We start from the raw sequence: 17,651 nt of genomic DNA on the forward strand, positions 1-17,651 counted from the left end.
GCACGCGGCCTGCCTGTCAAGTCAAGCTAAATAAAACCGTTGAATAATAATATAAATGTAGTTTAAATAAAATAATTAAAAAAAATTTTTTAAGTTAAACGGTTTTATTGAAACAATACTTTCATTAAGTAGTAATAATACTTAAAGATAGAAAATAATTAGGTAGGTCCCAGGTACTAGCCATTACACTCCTCATCAATCTAGGGCGTAGACCAGACAATTAAATAAATGCGTTGGCCGCGTAAAATTTCTAAAAATGTGAGGCGTAGCATATCCTGATTAAGGTTCAGTTGGTCTTATATATGACTATCAATAAAAATTTGACGCGTCCAACGCTTTTATTTAATTTTCTGATCAACGATATAGAATGATGAAGAGTGTGATGGCTAGTACCTAGGACCTACCTAATTATTTTCTATCTTTAAGTATTATTACTACTTAATGTAAGTATTGTTTTCAATAAAACCGTTTAACTTAAACAATTTTTTTTAATTATTTTATTTTCAAGTTTTTAGTCTTTATTAATTGCCTATTATTTCTCAATTCTATTTAGTTCATTTAGTGACTCATTATTACAAGGACTCTTTCCTGACAATTTTTACAACCTAAGTCCTCAATACATAATCCTTCCAAAGACTTTACTCGACTCTGCGCCACGTATGCTTGTCCCTCCTCCAACTCCAAAATATTTTGGTGCCATTTCTACCGGACTGTATGTAATATTTGTTCCAAAAATGAGCCAAATCGGGCATCATAGGTCGCTTTCTATTCATGTATTATGTGTTCCAAATATGGACCAAATCAAATCGGACTACAAATACGATTTTTGTGAATATCTCGATCCTTGCGTCACCTAGCGGCGATTTTTTTGATAGGTCGCTTTCTATTCTTGTATGTATTACGTGTTCCAAGCATGAGCCAAATCGGACCACAAATACGATTTTTGTGAATATCTCGATCCATGCGCCACCTAGCGGCGATTTTTTCATAGGTCGCTTTTTATTCTTGCATGTATTGTGTGTTCAAAATATGAGCCAAATCGGACCACAAATACGATTTTTGTGAATATCTCGATCCATGCGCGACCTAGCGGCGATTTTTTTCATAGGTCGCTTTTTATTCTTGCATGTATTATGTGTTCCAAATATGAGCCAAATCGAACCACAAATACGATTTTTGTGAATATCTCGATCCATGCGCCACTTAGCGGCGATTTTTTTCATAGGTCGCTTTTTATTCTTGCATGTATTATGTGTTCCAAATATGAGCCAAATCGGACCATAAATACGATTTTTGAGAATATCTCGATCCATGCGCCACCTAGCGGCGATTTTTTCTCACATGTCGATTTCTATTCTTGCATGTATTATGTGTTCCAAGCATGAGCCAAATCGGACCACAAATACGATTTTTTGTAATATTTCTATCCATGCGCCACCTGTCGGAGTTTTTCTTATTATTGCATTGTCATCGGGTTCTGAACTATATTCCAAGTTTCATGCTTGTAGCTTATGAGGAAGTTACTAAAATTTCAATTACAAAATTCGTGCCGCCAGCCAGCCAGACAAGTCAAGCTACATAAAACCGTTTAATAATAAAAATAGCGCAGTAGTCGTTAAATGAGGAATACACCACAGCTTTTTTGTCTGGGTTCACTTCCCTCTGCCGATTTCTCTCCATCTGCCTCCTGCTCTTACACGCACTGTTCACCTTCTATTATTTCTTCTTCCACCGGCCCTGATTGAGGAAAGTTTGAAGTAAGAGTTTCTAATTTTTGTATAAATGTTTGATTTCATTAATTGGAGAGAAAGCTTTTCTTCAATTAATTTGATTTGAAATACTTGACTGAATATTTGTCACAATAATTAAATGTAAGAGTTAGCTGAGTGAACAAGAGCACTCGTCTGTAAAGTTGAGCACCTAGACCAGAAGTCCACCGCCGTGGCAGATACACAATTTAGTTTATTTGTTTCTTATAAAACTTTCTCCATTTTTAAGAATATTATCCCCATAACCAATGAAAAGATATTTTTAATTCTTCAGATTTGGGGAAGGATTTCTGTGTCGTAATATCATATACCCTTTTCCCCTCCCTTAATATTGTTACGAATATTAACAACACTAAGGGCACTGCCATCTCTAGGCCGATGCTAAGCAGTGACGTAATGCACATCAATAATTCAATCATTATGTCTACACATATGTACGTACACGCAGCGGAGAAGAGATGCACAAACACATGCAGATATATTATCTGAGATGCTCCTAAAGGTATGCAATTATAATTGTGGAAGTGCCGCTCACACATACAAGCGCATGGGGTATGAGAGAAGCTATAAAAGTTATACATCTGCAGTTGTAGCTGAACTAACTAGTAAGTTCTGGAATTGGAAAAGCCTAGAAGTATGCAACTAGGGAATCAGACAGTATAAAAAGGCGACAACAGTAGAGGCGAGAAATCAGTTTCATTTGAGCTATCAATCAGTTTGGTTTAATTAAGCAAGCTATTCGCTGCAACCGTGGTGTGATGGTAGCGTGCTCCGCCTATCACACCGTATGCCCTGGGTTCGCACCCCGGGCAAAGCAACATCAAAATTTTAGAAATAAAGTTTTTCAATTAGAAGAAAATTTTTCTAAGCGGGGTCGCCCCTCGGCAGTGTTTGGAAAGCGCTCCGAGTGTATTTCTGCCATGAAAAGCTCTCAGTGAAAACTCATCATCTGCCTTGCAGATGCCGTTCGGAGTCGGCATAAAACATGTAGGTCCCGTGCGGCCAATTTGTAGGGAAAATCAAGAGGAGCACAACGCAAATTGGAAGAGGAGCGCGGCCTTAGATCCCTTCGGAGGTTATCGCGCCTTACATTTATTTAATTTTTTTATTTATTCGTTGCAAAGTGTAAGTGTTATTGTGAAGTACTTTAATAAAGGCCATTTTCCATTATTCAATATTGGAGTTATTTATTCAACAGTTTAGCGATACGAACGTTGGCAGAAGATTGCAAATAAGGGGAATTGCAGTAAGTTCGTTACAATTAGTGTCAGAAGAATAAATTCCGAAGATTTCGAATACAACTCGGACATGCCAAAGTTAAGTGAATTGAAGATCCAGCAACTGAAGGAGTTGGAGACCCGTAGATTGAATACAACCGGCAATAAACTAGAACTTCAGGAACGACTACGACAGGCAATGGAATTAGAAGGAATTGACGTGGAAGAGTATGACTTCCATCTTGATGGCGAGGAAACAACAAAAATGGAAGACAGTTACGCAGACAATTACGAGCACAGACTTGAACATGATTTTGACTGCAATATCGGCACAAATGTCCGAAATGTCATCACAAATATCCACCAACATGTCATCCCAACACAGTTAGAAGAACAGAAGACATATATGGCTGAGCAGTTGAAAGCACAAGAATCTCGCATATCTTCACAATTGTTAGAACAGGAAGCAAGGGTATCATCAAAACTGGAAGCGCAGGTTGCAAAAATCGCTCAATTTCAAGCAGAAGTCGATGATTTGAAGGGTCGTATGGAGCAGTTGCAATTAAATCGCCCAGCTGTTTCAGCAAGCAATCCAAAGGTAAGAACACCATCTTTTGACGGTTCTGTTCCCTTCCAGGTCTTTAAGCTACAATTTGAGAAGACCGCAGCAGTGAACAACTGGAATGCTGAAGATAAAGTTGCTGCACTCTTCGTAGCATTGAAAGGACCAGCTGCCGAAATCTTACAGACTATTCCAGAGTACGAACGGAACAGTTATGACGCATTGATGGCTGCTGTAGAACGGCGATACGGAAGCGAAAATAGGAAACAGATATTTCAAATAGAATTGCAAAACCGTTACCAAGAAGCTAATGAGACTTTGCAAGAGTTTGCTTCGGATGTTGAAAGGTTGGCGCATTTGGCAAATTCGGACGCACCCGTGGAATAGACCGAGGGGGTAAAAATCCAGAAATTTATAAATGGTATACGGGACGTCGAAACGAAGCGAGCGACATATGCAAACCCAAAACCCACATTCGCAGAAACGGTATCCCACGCACTGACTCAGGAAACAGCGTCACTTTTGAGTAAGCCCGCATACAAAGCTCGTCGCGTGGAAGTGGAAAGGCCAGACTGGGTAGATACAGTTTTGGAAGCATTAGAAGGAACGCAGCAGAAAAACGATGGTGCCGGCAAATGCTTTAAATGTGGGAAGCAAGGGCACATTGCACGTTATTGCAGTACCAATCCTAACAATTCCAGCAATGTGGCTGACCGTAAACGCAGAGCTGAAAGAGACGAGCAAATCTCCAAATCCACTCAATCGTTAATGCGAGTCAGCCACAAGGGGCGACAGCTGGCTCCCTCAATTGAATGCCCCATAATCTCTATCTCGCAAATTGGAAGAAGGTCAAGCAATCTTACTGTCGGAGGACATGTGAATCGAAAGGAACGTTTACTGACTGTAGATACGGGTGCATCCTATTCCATCATTCGATCAGATTTAGTCAACAAGAAGATAAGATCATTGCTTGGAGCAAGATTACGGACAGCCACGATGGACGTATTCCAGTAAGAGTACTGAATGAGTTCAAGTCACCACTAAAGCTGACCAATGGAGCTATTTTGGGAAGATGCCAAGAGGCTGAAGTATTTATTAACTGTAAACAGCTCCAGGAACACGTTTCATCTAATAATACTGATCTTTCAAATGACATCACGGCATGGACGCAAGGGCTAGAGGAAGCCTATCAGAGTAAGGCAAAACAACTGCTCCTAAAGTAGTCGAACATATTTGACCAGGATGGTTCTAAACCAGGCCGCACCAATGTCGTGAAACTTCAAATTTACACTGGAGATGCGAGGCCGATCCGTCAAGCTCCACGTAGTGTTCCACTGGTGAAGCGGGAAGTTGTGAGTCAAATCATAAAAGAAATGAGCGACAGCGGCGTCATCAAACCATCAGCTAGTCCATGGAGCTCACCGGTAGTACTTGTAAAGAATAAGGATGGAAAAATGAGGTTTTGCGTGGACTACCGGAAGTTGATTGACGTTACGAAAAAGGATAGTTACCCATTGCCAAGAATTGACGACACTCTGGACTCGCTATCTGGTACGACATGGTTTTCCACACTGGACTTGAAAAGCGGCTACTAGCAAGTTGAGGTGAAGGAGGAAGATAAAGAGAAAACAGCCTGCAGTGTCGGTGATGGTCTTTGACAATTTACAGTGATGCCTTTTGGACTTTGTAATGCACCAGCTACTTTTGAGAGACTCATGGACCAGGTACTGAAAGGACTACATTGGAAAACATGTTTGGTGTACCTGGACGACATCATCGTATTTGGCAAGAACTTTGATGAACATCCTAAGAACTTGGAGGAAGGTTTCCAGAGAATAGCTGGCGCTGGTCTGAAGTTAAGTCCCAAAAAGTGTGCGCTGTTTAAAAAGGAAGTAAATTATTTTGGTCAAAAGGTAACGACAGAAGGCATCTGCACTGCGAACGAAAATATAGAGGCTGTAAAGGATTGGCCAAGACCACAGAACCTACATGAATTGAGAAGTTTCCTTGGGCTGTGCACATATTACCGCCGATTTGTACCAAATTTTTCCAGCGTAGCCCATAGCCTCCATGAGCTTACAAGAAAAAATAAAGCTTTTTAATGGAAGAAGGAGCAAGAAGTGGCTTTCCAAATATTGAAGGAGCGTTTGTGCATTGCCCCAATGTTAGCATATCCGATTCCAGGAGCAACATTTATTCTAGGTACAGATGCGAGTGGATATGCTATAGGAGGCGTTTTATCACAACTGGTCGATGGACAGGAGAAGGTAGTTGCATATTACAGCCGTTCGATCGGAAAACCAGAGAGGAACTACTTCATTACGTGGAGAGAGCTGTTGACATTGGTAGAGTGCATTAAACATTTTCACAAGTACCTCTACGGCCAGCGATTCCGTGTCAGGACAGATCACGCAGCGTTGAAATGGCTTCTGCAGTTCCGTAATCCGGAAGGATAATTGGCGCGGTGGATCGAGCGACTACAAAGCTATGCCTTTTCCATTGAGCATCGAAAAGGCAGTACCCATGAAAATGCCGATGCAATGTCACGAAGACCATGTAGTTTGGAATGCAAGCACTGTTCAAAAGCCGAGGCTAAAGAAGACATTATAGATGTCCGGCTAATGACTATAACGTGTACGGATGAAAGAGACAAGGAACAACTAAGAAAGTGTCAGCTAGAAGATACAGATCTCCCACATGTTATGCAAGGGCTCGAACGAAACGAAAGACCAAGCAGAGAGGAGATGTAGCAGAGAGTCACATTGCGAAGTCATATTGGGCACAGTGGAACAGTTTAGAGTTGATATCCCGTTAGTTGCGTCGAGTATGGGAGAGTGAGGATGGTCAAAGAGAAAAAAACTGATAGTTGTTCCCAGAAAGAGGATTCCTGACGAGCTCACCGAGCTGCATAATGGTCCAAGCGGAGGTCATCTTGGAATCACGAAGACGCTCGAGAAGATTAAACAGAGATTCTATTGGGTTGGTTGCCGTCAGTCGGTCACTGAGTGGATTGCGAACTGCGAGATTTGCAGCAGAGCGAAAGGGCCCAAAACCCAAAGTCATGGCCAGATGAAGCAATATAACTCAGGTGCGCCATTTGAAAGGATCGCTATGGATGTCGCAGGTCCATTTCCTACTAGCAACTGCGGAAACAACTATGTACTGGTGGTTATGGATTATTTCAGCAAATGGCCAGAGGTATACCCAATCCCAAATCAAGAAGCGGAAACTGTAGCAGAAGTGTTTATAAACAATTGGATTACAAGGTATGGTGTACCAATGGAGTTACATTCTGACCAAGGCAGGAATTTCGAATCAGCTGTATTCCAGGAAATATGTAAATCATTGGGCATTCGAAAAACACAGACAACTGCATTGCATCCCCAGACCGATGGTATGGTGGAACGATTCAATAGAACATTGGAGGAGCACTTAAGGAAAGTAGTGGACAAGTTCCATAAAGAGTGGGATACCCGCATACCATTATTCTTGATGGCTTACTGATCAACAGTGCATGAGACAACGGGCCAAACCCCTGCAAAAAATAATTTTTGGCAATGACCTTAGACTGCCAGCTGATTTGAAGTTTGGGATAGATGCCGATGCGGAGAGAAGTGTCAAGAAATCCACTGGTGATCCACTACATGATCTGATAAGGCAACGAACAAAAATTATGAGTGACAAGATGAAAGCCAGATACGATAAATCAATTAATTCGGAAAGTTTTCAGGAAGGAGATTTGGTGCTGTTATACAACCCACAACGTAAAAAAGGTTTGTCCCCGAAATTGCAGTGCAATTGGAAAGGCCCATACAAAGTTGTAACACGGATCAACGATGTAGTGTACCGCATACAAACCATCGGTAAACCACGAACCAAAATGAAAGTGGTCCATTTGGAAAGGCTGGCAGCGTTTAGATCGAGAGATTTGTCTGATCGGGACGATAAGACTTAGGTGAAGGGCAGTGTTACGAATATTAGCAACACTAAGGGGCACTGCCATCTCTAGGCCGATGCTAAGCAGTGACGTAATGCACATCAATAATTCAATCATTATGTCTACACATATGTACGTACACGCAGCGGAGAAGAGATGCACAAACACATGCAGATATATTATCTGAGATGCTACAAAAGGTACGCAATTATAATTGCGGAAGTGTCGCTCACACATACAAGCGCATGGGGTATGAGAGAAGCTATAAAAGTTATACATCTGAGTTGTAGCTAAACTAACTAGTAAGTTCAGGAATTGGAAAAAGCCTAGAAGTATGCAACTAGGAATTCAGACAGTATAAAACGGCGACAACAGTAGAGGCGAGAAATCAATTTCATTTGAGCTATCAATCAGTTCGGTTTAATTAAGCAAGCTATTCGTTGCAACCGTGGTGTGATGGTAGCGTGCTCCGCCTGCCACACCGTATGCCCTGGGTTCGCACCCCGGGAAAAGCAACATCAAAATTTTAGAAATAAGTTTTTCAATTACAAGAAAATTTTTCTAAACGGGGTCCCCTCTCGGCAGTGTTTGGCAAGCGCTCCGAGTGTATTTCTGCCATGAAAAGCTCTCAGTGAAAACTCATCATCTGCCTTGCAGATACCGTTCGGAGTCGGCATAAAACATGTAGGTCCCGTCCGGCCAATTTGTAGGGAAAATCAAGAGGAGCACGACGCAAATTGGAAGAGAAGCTCGGCCTTATATCTCTTCGGAGGTTATCGCGCCTTACTTTTATTTTTTTTTTTTTATTTATTCGTTGCAAAGTATAAGTGTTATTGTGAAGTACTTTAATAAAGGCCATTTTCCGTGATTCAATATTGGAGTTATTTATTCAACAGTTTAGCGATACGAACGTTAGCAGAAGATTGCAAATAAGGGGAATTGCAGTAAATTCGTTACAATATCTATTTTCCTCGATTTCCTCAGTACTTCGAAAAATTAGTACAAGTATAATTATCGAAGTACTTGAATTGTTGAAGTACAATTAAAGTAATTGTACTTTGATAAGTATTGAACGGTTTTGAAGCGGATCAACGAGCACCCTTACGATCACCTTACTTTGACTAAAGAAGAAGAAGAGTTTCACAGGTATTTTAATGATACATCAACAGACTTCAATATGCTTCAGAGTTATCCTCTTATGAAGGACCTATCACTCAAAATGAATACGCCTTTAGCTTCCTCCGGCCCAGTAGATCGTTTATTTTTTTTTAGCAGGCATTGTTTATAGCCCTAGAAGGCAATAAATGTCGGACTTTTTCTTTGAAAAGCTAGTACAAATGAAGGCAAACACAAAGATACGTTAATATTGCTAGCTGTGTACAATTTATAAATAAAAATAAAATAAATGTAAGGCGCGATAACCTCCGAAGAGATCTAAGGCCGAGCTTCTTTTCCAATTTGCGTCGTGCTCCTCTTGATTTTCCCTACAAATTGGCCGGACGGGACCTACATGTTTTATGCCGACGCCGAACGGCATCTGCAAGGCAGGTGACTTTTCACTGAGAGCTTTTCATGGCAGAAATACACCCGGAGCGCTTGCCAAACACTGCCAAGGGGGGACCCCGCTTAGAAAAATTTTCTTCTAATTGAAAAACTTGTTTCTAAAATCTTGATGTTGCTTTTCCCGGGGTGCGAACCCAGGGCATACGGTGTGGCAGGCGGTGCACGCTACCATCACACCACGGTGGCCGCCAAATACAATTTATACTTATTTAATATGTTGTTTTACTTCTTGTTGCTTTCTAATATGAATTTTACTCATATTTTGATTTTCCTTTTATGAATCAAACTAACATATTTTATCAGAAAAAGTACTTTCGTGTACTTGCAAGAATTTCGTAAGTATATCTACTTGTACGTTCGGATTCGAAGTCCAAGTACTGTAGTACTTAGATTTGAAGTACTTGAGTACTTGCACTTAGTAGTCATTGCAAATGTCAGGCGTTTGGGGAACTGAAACCGCTTAAAATCAAATGGTAATTCCGCTGGTATCATCGTATTTGTATTTTCTCTTTAGAATTGTTGCTGCAAGATCTTTGTTCATCCTTTTTTTCACACCTTCTGCCATATATAGTTTACAGCCTCAAATTCAACTTTGGCTATTAAAACAACTTCAGGTTGTATTCCAGCTAAAATTCTATGAGGCAAAATATTATTACACTGAGGACTTTTTTCTGACAAAATTCCGGTTGCGCAAACGAGAGAAAAAAATTTTAAAACGGATCAAGCGGTTATTGAGTACTAGCTAAAGCAGGATTCAATAGAGGTTTTTCACAGTGTGTGTTTTTTGTTATAAATAAGCGGGAATGTATGCATGTTTGTGATTTATAGGATTATTGTTAAGTTCAATTTTTACAAATGCAAATCAAGGCTGCATAAAAACTTTATTTTTATTTTTATATGAAAATATTTGTGCTTTCAGTAATTTTATTGTTATAGGTTAGGTTAGGTTGAACTGGCTGGCCCATGAGGACCTCACATAGACTGAATAAGTCCGTAGTGTTACCAGAAGTTTGTTATAACGACCAAACTGAAAAACCCTATCAAAAACCAGGACCTATTTTATAAAATAACTCCGTCCTCTTGGCAAATACTAGAAGCTTCCTAGGACTTAAGCCACTTGCTGCTTCTAGATCTGACAGCTGTATCACTCCTAATAGCTGGAGTCTTAGCCTGGCAAGCGCAGGGCAAGAGCACAGAACGTGCTCGATCGTTTCCTCCTTTAGCCCGCACTTCCTACATCTGCTATCACTGACCAAGCCTAATTTAAAAGCATGTGATGCCAGAAGGCAGGTTCCAGTCAGAATACCCGTCATGAGTCTACAGTCCTCTATTTTTAATGATAGAAACAACTTTGTTAGTCTAAGGTTGTAAGACCTGCACATAATCTTCCACACTTTACAGCCCCGCGCTTGAACCCACGTCTTTTCTGCTTGGTCGATCATGTGCCCCTCTCGCCTTCGCTTAATTTCGCCCAGTCTAATTGGGATGTCTACGGAGCAAGCTTCAAGGGATGCGTCCTTTTTAGCTAGTTCATCCGCTTTTTCATTCCCATCTATTCCCATATGACCTGGGACCCAATATAGATGTATGCTTCTCCCTGCCCCGATTCTCTCCAGGGACTGCTTACACTCTAACACGCATTTAGATGCTGTGCTATGCGAGGTTATTGCCTTAATTGCTGCTTGACTGTCAATATAAAAGTTAGCACGATTGCAGCTTGGGCTATTTTCTTCCAGGGTTTCTACTGCTTTGGTTACTTCCGGATCAGCACAGTATACCGCAGACCCTACTCCTTCCACTACTTTGGAACCATCTGTATATGCATATTGAAGTCTATATCTACCTTCGTTCCTTTATACCTGTACAACGCCCCGTTATCCAATCAATGTTACTCTGTGTGCAAAGCACTATCTCCATTTATTTTCATGGAATGCTACTAAATAATTGTTCCTTGCAGTCGCTTGTATTAAATTATTTTGATATATCATAGGCCATAATCTATAAGCCGTGGTCATTAATGAAAACATAAGTATAAGACAACCTTATATTTGACTACAAGTGGTCATAACCTCAAAACATCAAATCAATAAAATATTAACAAATCGTTGAAATCAATATAATTTGATAAAATCAAAATTGCAAGTATTGATAAGCTTGCTTGACATTCACATTTAGGTTATTAAGTATGTATTGTTCTAATTAATTTAAATGCAATTAAATACCCATCGACATAAAACGAAATTAATTGCAGTGTCTTACATTGCAAGGTTTTTGACATGGTTAAAAAGCAAATTTTAAAATAGATAGCATAGTGCGCAATAAATATCTTGTATAAATACCGCTGAACAATTTAACTTTCAGCAAATCAGAACGATCCGTCGGTGCAACATGAATATATTCATTGCCTTTGCTTTGGCTACTGCAAGTGTTAAGGGTGCCAGTCTGGACATAGGATCGCACCCAGCTTTCCTTACAGGACGCATCATTAATGGTATCGAAGCAAGTAAAGGAGAGGCACCATACATTGTGTCACTAAAATCTTTTTCGCACTTCTGCGCTGGTTCCATCATCGATGAGAATTGGGTTCTCACAGCTGGTCATTGTTTGTTTTATAGTAATTTCCAAATAATCGCTGGTCTACATTCCCGTAACAACGAATCTGATGTGCAAATACGAAATGTCACTAGTAAATCTCAATATATTGTACACGAAGGATTTGACGGCGGTGTAGGCCCAAACGACATCGGACTTATTCATATTCCAAATGGCTTCAACTTGACTGCACTCACACGTGATGCCGTTGCCGCTGTTGGAAAAGTATCGCTACCATCTGGCAAATATAACAATACTGGAAAAGGTAGGCTCTATGGTTGGGGACGTGATAATTCCGGAACTTTGCCCAATGAGCTTCAAACATTGGATGTAAACATAATAAACTATACGGAGTGCAAAGCTGCCCTGCCGTTCTCCGCTCCGATCGAGAATGTGAATATCTGTTCATACAATGCTGGAACAGCCGATGGCGCATGTAACGGAGACTCCGGTGGTCCATTAGTTCATTATAACAAAGAAGGTATAGAATTGGTTGGAATTGTATCGTGGGGCTACACTCCATGTACCACTAGCCAGTACCCATCGGTTTACACTAGTGTTGGCGCGTATTATAAATGGATTGCAGAGAAGATTGGGCTTATGTAAAAGATTTAATCAGCAATACATTTTATCATACAACTTTAATATATGAAATATATATAACGTCCTAGAATAACTAATAAATAGTTCTTTATTTAATAATCTCTTTAATAATATTTGGAAAAAATAAAATCTAAAATTTTTCAAAAAAATTATAAATTTGGTGTATAGAGAAATATAATAGTTTTGCGAATAAGATTTCTTTGTGAAATCTTTTAAAATATATTTCCACGTGCTGAATCCTAGTCCAGAATACATTTAATTCGAGTACCCCCAAAAATGCGTGAAAATTGGCAGACGCCGTTAGAATAAGCTAAACTTAGTACTCCGTATATGTTATTTCTAGTAAATATCATATGATTGTTAAGATAACGCTTTTTCAGTTAGTCAGTTTGATATTCCAGGTGAGGCCAAAGTACGAAATTCCAAGTCCTCTAACCCTCCAGACGTTTATATAACCATTGGATACGTAGTTGATAAACTTCGACAAAAGCCTACTACAATCTGATAAAATTTGTTTAAGAGTTTATGAAACTATTTAATAACAAAGGTTTAAACAGTTGCAAATATTTAGGTTCCAATCGCCGGACATGCACTCGTCAGACCATATTCTGCAAAGGAGTTGATGCATGCGCATTATGCATCAAATGGTCTCGCGTTAAATATGTTGGCATTGAACAGCTTCTAAGGCATTTCTCTAAGTGTTCGGGACAATAGTTTTTGTAGAGGGTACGTACGAATTTAAGATTTTAATTTTATATTTGCTCATATGTTAGGAAGAAGAATCGATTCTGAGGTTATCTAAAGCCTTTATCACGTGAAATTTACATATTCCAGGTACAGGCTTGATCTTTTCCCAGAAATGAGCACTATGAATATTTTCGGCTTTTTAATATTCAGTAATGAAGGAATGGTTGTCAAAGAAACTCTGATTGGTGCTGGTGTGGTTTTAATTTTTTTAATTTTCTTTTTACAACATTTTTTCTAGTTTGTATTAATTTGAAATTCTGATTCCTCCTTAGAAATGAAAACGTTGAAAATATGTCATAGTTTCGATATTCCATAGAATGGTCGGGTCCCTTATTATAGTTGTCATTAATTAAATCTACAGGAACTGTATTGTTTTCCACCCTAATGTCCATGGATAAAAGCCTGTCTACCCCAAAGGCAAGTCGGTAGACACGGCACTGCATAGGGTGGTTATAAAAATAGAGAATGCCTTGAAATATAAAGGGGACCTCTTAGGAGTCGCTGGTATTAAATTATTTTGATATATCATAGGCCATAATCTATAATCCGTGGCCATTAATGAAAACATAAGTATAAGGCAACCTTATATTTGACTACAAGTGGTCATAAACTCAAAACATCAAATCAATAAAATATTGACAAATCATTAAAATCAATATAAACTGATAAAACCATTATTGCTAGTATTGATAAGCTTGCACCGACTATCGTGGAATCAGCCTTCTTAATATCGCATATAATGTCCTTTCAAGTGTATTGTGCGAAAGATTGAAGCCCACCGTGAACCGGCTGATTGGACCTTATCAGTGCGGCTTCAGACCTGGTAAATCTACCATCGACCAGATTTTCACAATGCGCCCAATCTTGGAAAAAACCCGTGAAAAGAGAATCGACACACATCACCTCTTCGTCGACTTTAAAGCCGCCTTCGACAGCATGAAAAGGAGCTGCCTATATGCCGCTATGTCTGAATTTGGTTTCCCCGCAAAACTTATACGGCTGTGCAAAATGACGTTGAGCAACACCATCAGCTCAGTCTGAATTTGGAAGGACCTCTCCGAGCCGTTCGAAACTAAATGAGGTTTCAGACAGGGTGACCCCCTATCGTGCGATTTCTTTAATTTGATGCTGGAGCAAATTATACTAGCTGCAGAACTTAACCGCACTGGAACAATATACTATAAAAGCGTGCAATTACTGGCATATGCTGATGACATTGATATCATCGGCCTAAACACCCGCGCCGTTAGTTCTGCTTACTCCAAACTGGAAAAAGAAGCGGTAAAGATGGGTTTGATGGTGAATGAGGACAAACCGAAGTACCTGCTGTCATCGAACAAAGAGTCAGCGCATATGCGCTTTGGCAACCACGCTACTGTTGGCAGCCATAATTTCGAAATAGTAAAAGACTTCGTTTATTTGGGAACCAGCATCAACACTAGCAACAACATCAGCACTGAAATCCAGCGAAGAATCAATCTTGCCAATAAATGCTACTTTGGACTCTCTCGGCGAACGAAAATCATACTCTACAAGTCACTTATCGTACCCGTCCTGCTATATGGGGCAGAAGCATGGACCATGACAACAGCAGATGAAGCGGCTTTGGGAGTGTTCGAGAGAAAAGTTCTTCGAAAGATTTATGGACCTCTACGCGTTGGCGATGGCGAGTACCGAAGAAGATTTAATGATGAGCTGTACGAGCTATACGCAGAAATCCACATAGTCCAGCGAATTAAAACGCAGCAGCTTCGCTGGCTAGGCCATGTTATGCGAATGAAAGATGATGCTCCGGCCAAGAAAGTGTTTCTATCGGAACCCGCCCATGGAAGCAGAGGTAGAGGGCGGCCCCCACTCCGTTGGAAGGACCAGGTGGAAAACGAGTTAAATCCCTTGGTGTGACCAATTGGCGCCGGTTGGCGCAGCGAAGGAGCGACTGGCGCGCCTTGTTGGACGGCCATAACCGTTTAGACGGTTAAGCGCCAATTAAGTAAGTAAGCAATATAAACTGATAAAATCATTATTGCTAGTATTGATAGGCTTGCTTGACATTCACATTTACATAGGTTATTAAGTATGTGTTGTACTAATTAATAAGCATAACGTGCAATAAATATTTTGTATAAATACCGCTGAACAATTTAACTTTCAGCAAATCAGAACGAGCCGTCGGTGCAACGTGAATATATTCATTGCGTTTGCTTTGGCTATTGCAAGTGTTAAGGGTGCCAGTCTGGACATAGGATCGAACCCAGCTTTCCTTACAGGACGCATCATTAATGGTATCGAAGCAAGTAAAGGAGAGGCCCCATACATTGTGTCACTAAAATATTTTCCGCACTTCTACGCTGGATCCATTATCGATGAGCATTGGGTGCTCACACCTGGTCATTGTTTATTTTATAGTAATTTCCAAATAATCGCTGGCCTACACTCCCGTAACAATGAATCTGATGTGCAAATACGAAATGTCACTAGTATATCTCAATATATAGTACACGAAGAATTTGACCGCGGTAAAGGTCCAAACGATATCGGACTTATTCATATTCCAAATGGCTTCATCTTGACTGCACTCACACGTGATGCCATTGCCGCTGTTGGAAAAGTATCGCTACCATCTGGCAAATATAACAATACTGGCAAAGGTAGGCTCTATGGTTGGGGACGTGATAATTCCGGAACTTTGCCCAATGAGCTTCAAACATTGGATGAAAACATAATAAACTATACGGAGTGCAAAGCTGCCCTGCCGTTCTCCGCTCCGATCGAGAATGTGAATATCTGTTCATACAATGCTGGAACAGCCGATGGCGCATGTAACGGAGACTCCGGTGGTCCATTAGTTCATTATAACAAAGAAGGTATAGAATTGGTTGGAATTGTATCGTGGGGCTACACTCCATGTACCACTAGCCAGTACCCATCGGTTTACACTAGTGTTGGCGCGTATTATAAATGGATTGCATAGAAGATTGGGCTTATGTAAAAGATTTAATCAGCAATACATTTTATCATACAACTTTAAAATATGAAATATATATAACTTCCTATAATAACTAATAAATAGTTTTTTACTTAATAATTTTCTTAATAATAATTGGAAAAAATATAATCGAAAATTTTTCAAAAAAATTCTTATTTTGGTGTATAGGGAAATATAATAGTTCTTGCTCGGATCATGCGAATTTAGCTGAAAGACATTTCTTTAACAGGACGGGGACGATTATAGAAGACAAGTAAACACTATACGACAAGCGGAAATCTGCCCAGGCGATCCTGTGGAAAGGTTTATTGGAACAACTATTGTACTCGGCTTTCAAAATAGATAAGCACGTTTTGCCTCCATAAAGTCTGAAAAACAAAAAGCTGTTGGTTTTTCTCTTCGTTGTGAAATCTATTAACATATATTTCCTCGTGCTGAATTCCATTGTTGAGTACATTTAATTCGAGTACCCTCAAAAATGCGTAAAAATTGGCAAATCCCGTTAGAATTAGCTAAACTTAGTTTTCAATACACTCCGTATATATTATTTCTAAATATCATATGATTGTTAAGATAGCGCTGTTTCAGTTAGTCAGTTGGATATTCCAGGTGAAGGCAAAGTTCAAAATAATTCCAAGTCCTCTAACCCTTCAGATGTTTATTTCTCCATTGGATATTATATATTTACTTTCGGGTCACAGCTGGAATGGGTACAAAGATTCAAGTATCTAGGGGTACTTATAGATAATAGTTTGAGTTTCAAAGAACACGTTGAATATATAAATGGCAAAATAGCAAAGAAAGTCAACTTGCTGCGTAGATTGAGAAAAAGAAAGCAGGAAACATTACATTATTTAAAATGATTTTGGTGCCTCATATAAGGTATTGTTCTACAATACTATTGATGGCAAGTAAACAAGCAATATCCAAGTTGCAAAAAAATTTTAATAAAGGTATGAGGGCAGTGTTGAACAAAAGTCATACAGAACGTGTTCAAAATATGTTAAGAGATTTAGGATATTTATCTATAAAAAATGAAGTGAAAAGAGATGTACTAACTTTGATCTATAGAGTTGAAAATGACCTATTACCTGAATATTTAGAATCTTTAATTAGAAGAAACTCTGATGTACATCATGTAATGAACCAAGATGAAAGTGGGCCTAGATGAGTCTCCGCCAATATAGATCCTCAGGAACTCAACCATGAACCACTTCCACCTTGGTTCATTACATAAATGGCGTCCAAGTGTGGGGCCAACGAAGGTTACGTTTCCATAAAATTTTGTATATATTTTTGTTCGATAATTTCTCATCTGCCAAAAGATTCTTTCTTGGAGTGTCATGATCTGGATTATTTCGGAGGTGAACCGGAGATACTTTAGCAGAATGTGTTAGATTCCAATTGCACTTTTATCGGAGAGATTGATGACATTGGCTTATGTCGAAGTCATACCCGAAGAAATTGATATGCATAAATTCTTTACTTTTATTTTTTTTAGTTTTGGTAAAACTTCGCTCGAGATTTTCTCTACTGGGGTACCTCGGTAGACTACTCGCGTTGTTCACCCCATCATTTTTTTATGCAACACGGGTGTAGGTGGTTGGAGATGTAGTTAGTTGGTAACTAAACTCTCGCCACATAACTAGACTCGAATTTGCAGAAGAGGTAGTTT

General features: G+C 39.6%; 3 protein-coding genes across 11 annotated transcripts in view; 2 read left to right on the forward strand and 1 right to left on the reverse strand.

The window, feature by feature from the left end:
* The window catches only part of Plc21C (Phospholipase C at 21C), a 318,758-nt gene that overhangs the window by 159,890 nt on the left and 141,217 nt on the right, over positions 1-17,651 (reverse strand). The window lies entirely within an intron of this gene.
* Positions 11,398-12,399, forward strand: LOC137242488 (lectizyme-like). Its single transcript, XM_067769772.1, has one exon. It carries the CDS (start codon positions 11,437-11,439, stop codon positions 12,244-12,246), a length of 810 nt encoding a protein of 269 aa, XP_067625873.1. The 5' UTR covers positions 11,398-11,436; the 3' UTR covers positions 12,247-12,399.
* On the forward strand, positions 12,597-16,106 carry LOC137240080 (lectizyme-like). The gene is made up of 2 exons (XM_067765993.1): positions 12,597-12,644; positions 15,143-16,106. The coding sequence occupies exons 1-2, from the start codon at positions 12,597-12,599 to the stop codon at positions 15,959-15,961; spliced, it is 867 nt and encodes a 288-aa protein (XP_067622094.1). The 3' UTR covers positions 15,962-16,106.

Source organism: Eurosta solidaginis, chromosome 2 (assembly GCF_040869045.1).
Source record: "Eurosta solidaginis isolate ZX-2024a chromosome 2, ASM4086904v1, whole genome shotgun sequence".
Classification (NCBI taxonomy): Eukaryota; Metazoa; Arthropoda; class Insecta; order Diptera; family Tephritidae; genus Eurosta; species Eurosta solidaginis.

What these genes read in the sequence shown, in the direction of transcription:
- LOC137242488 (XM_067769772.1), top strand. Translation starts at nt 11,437, where the DNA reads ATGAATATATTCATTGCCTTTGCTTTGGCTACTGCAAGTGTTAAGGGT.
- LOC137240080 (XM_067765993.1), top strand. Translation starts at nt 12,597, where the DNA reads ATGATTGTTAAGATAACGCTTTTTCAGTTAGTCAGTTTGATATTCCAG. An exon ending in TAGTCAGTTTGATATTCCAG is followed by an intron (nt 12,645 to 15,142) that starts GTGAGGCCAAAG and finishes TTTAACTTTCAG; the next exon opens with CAAATCAGAACGAGCCGTCG.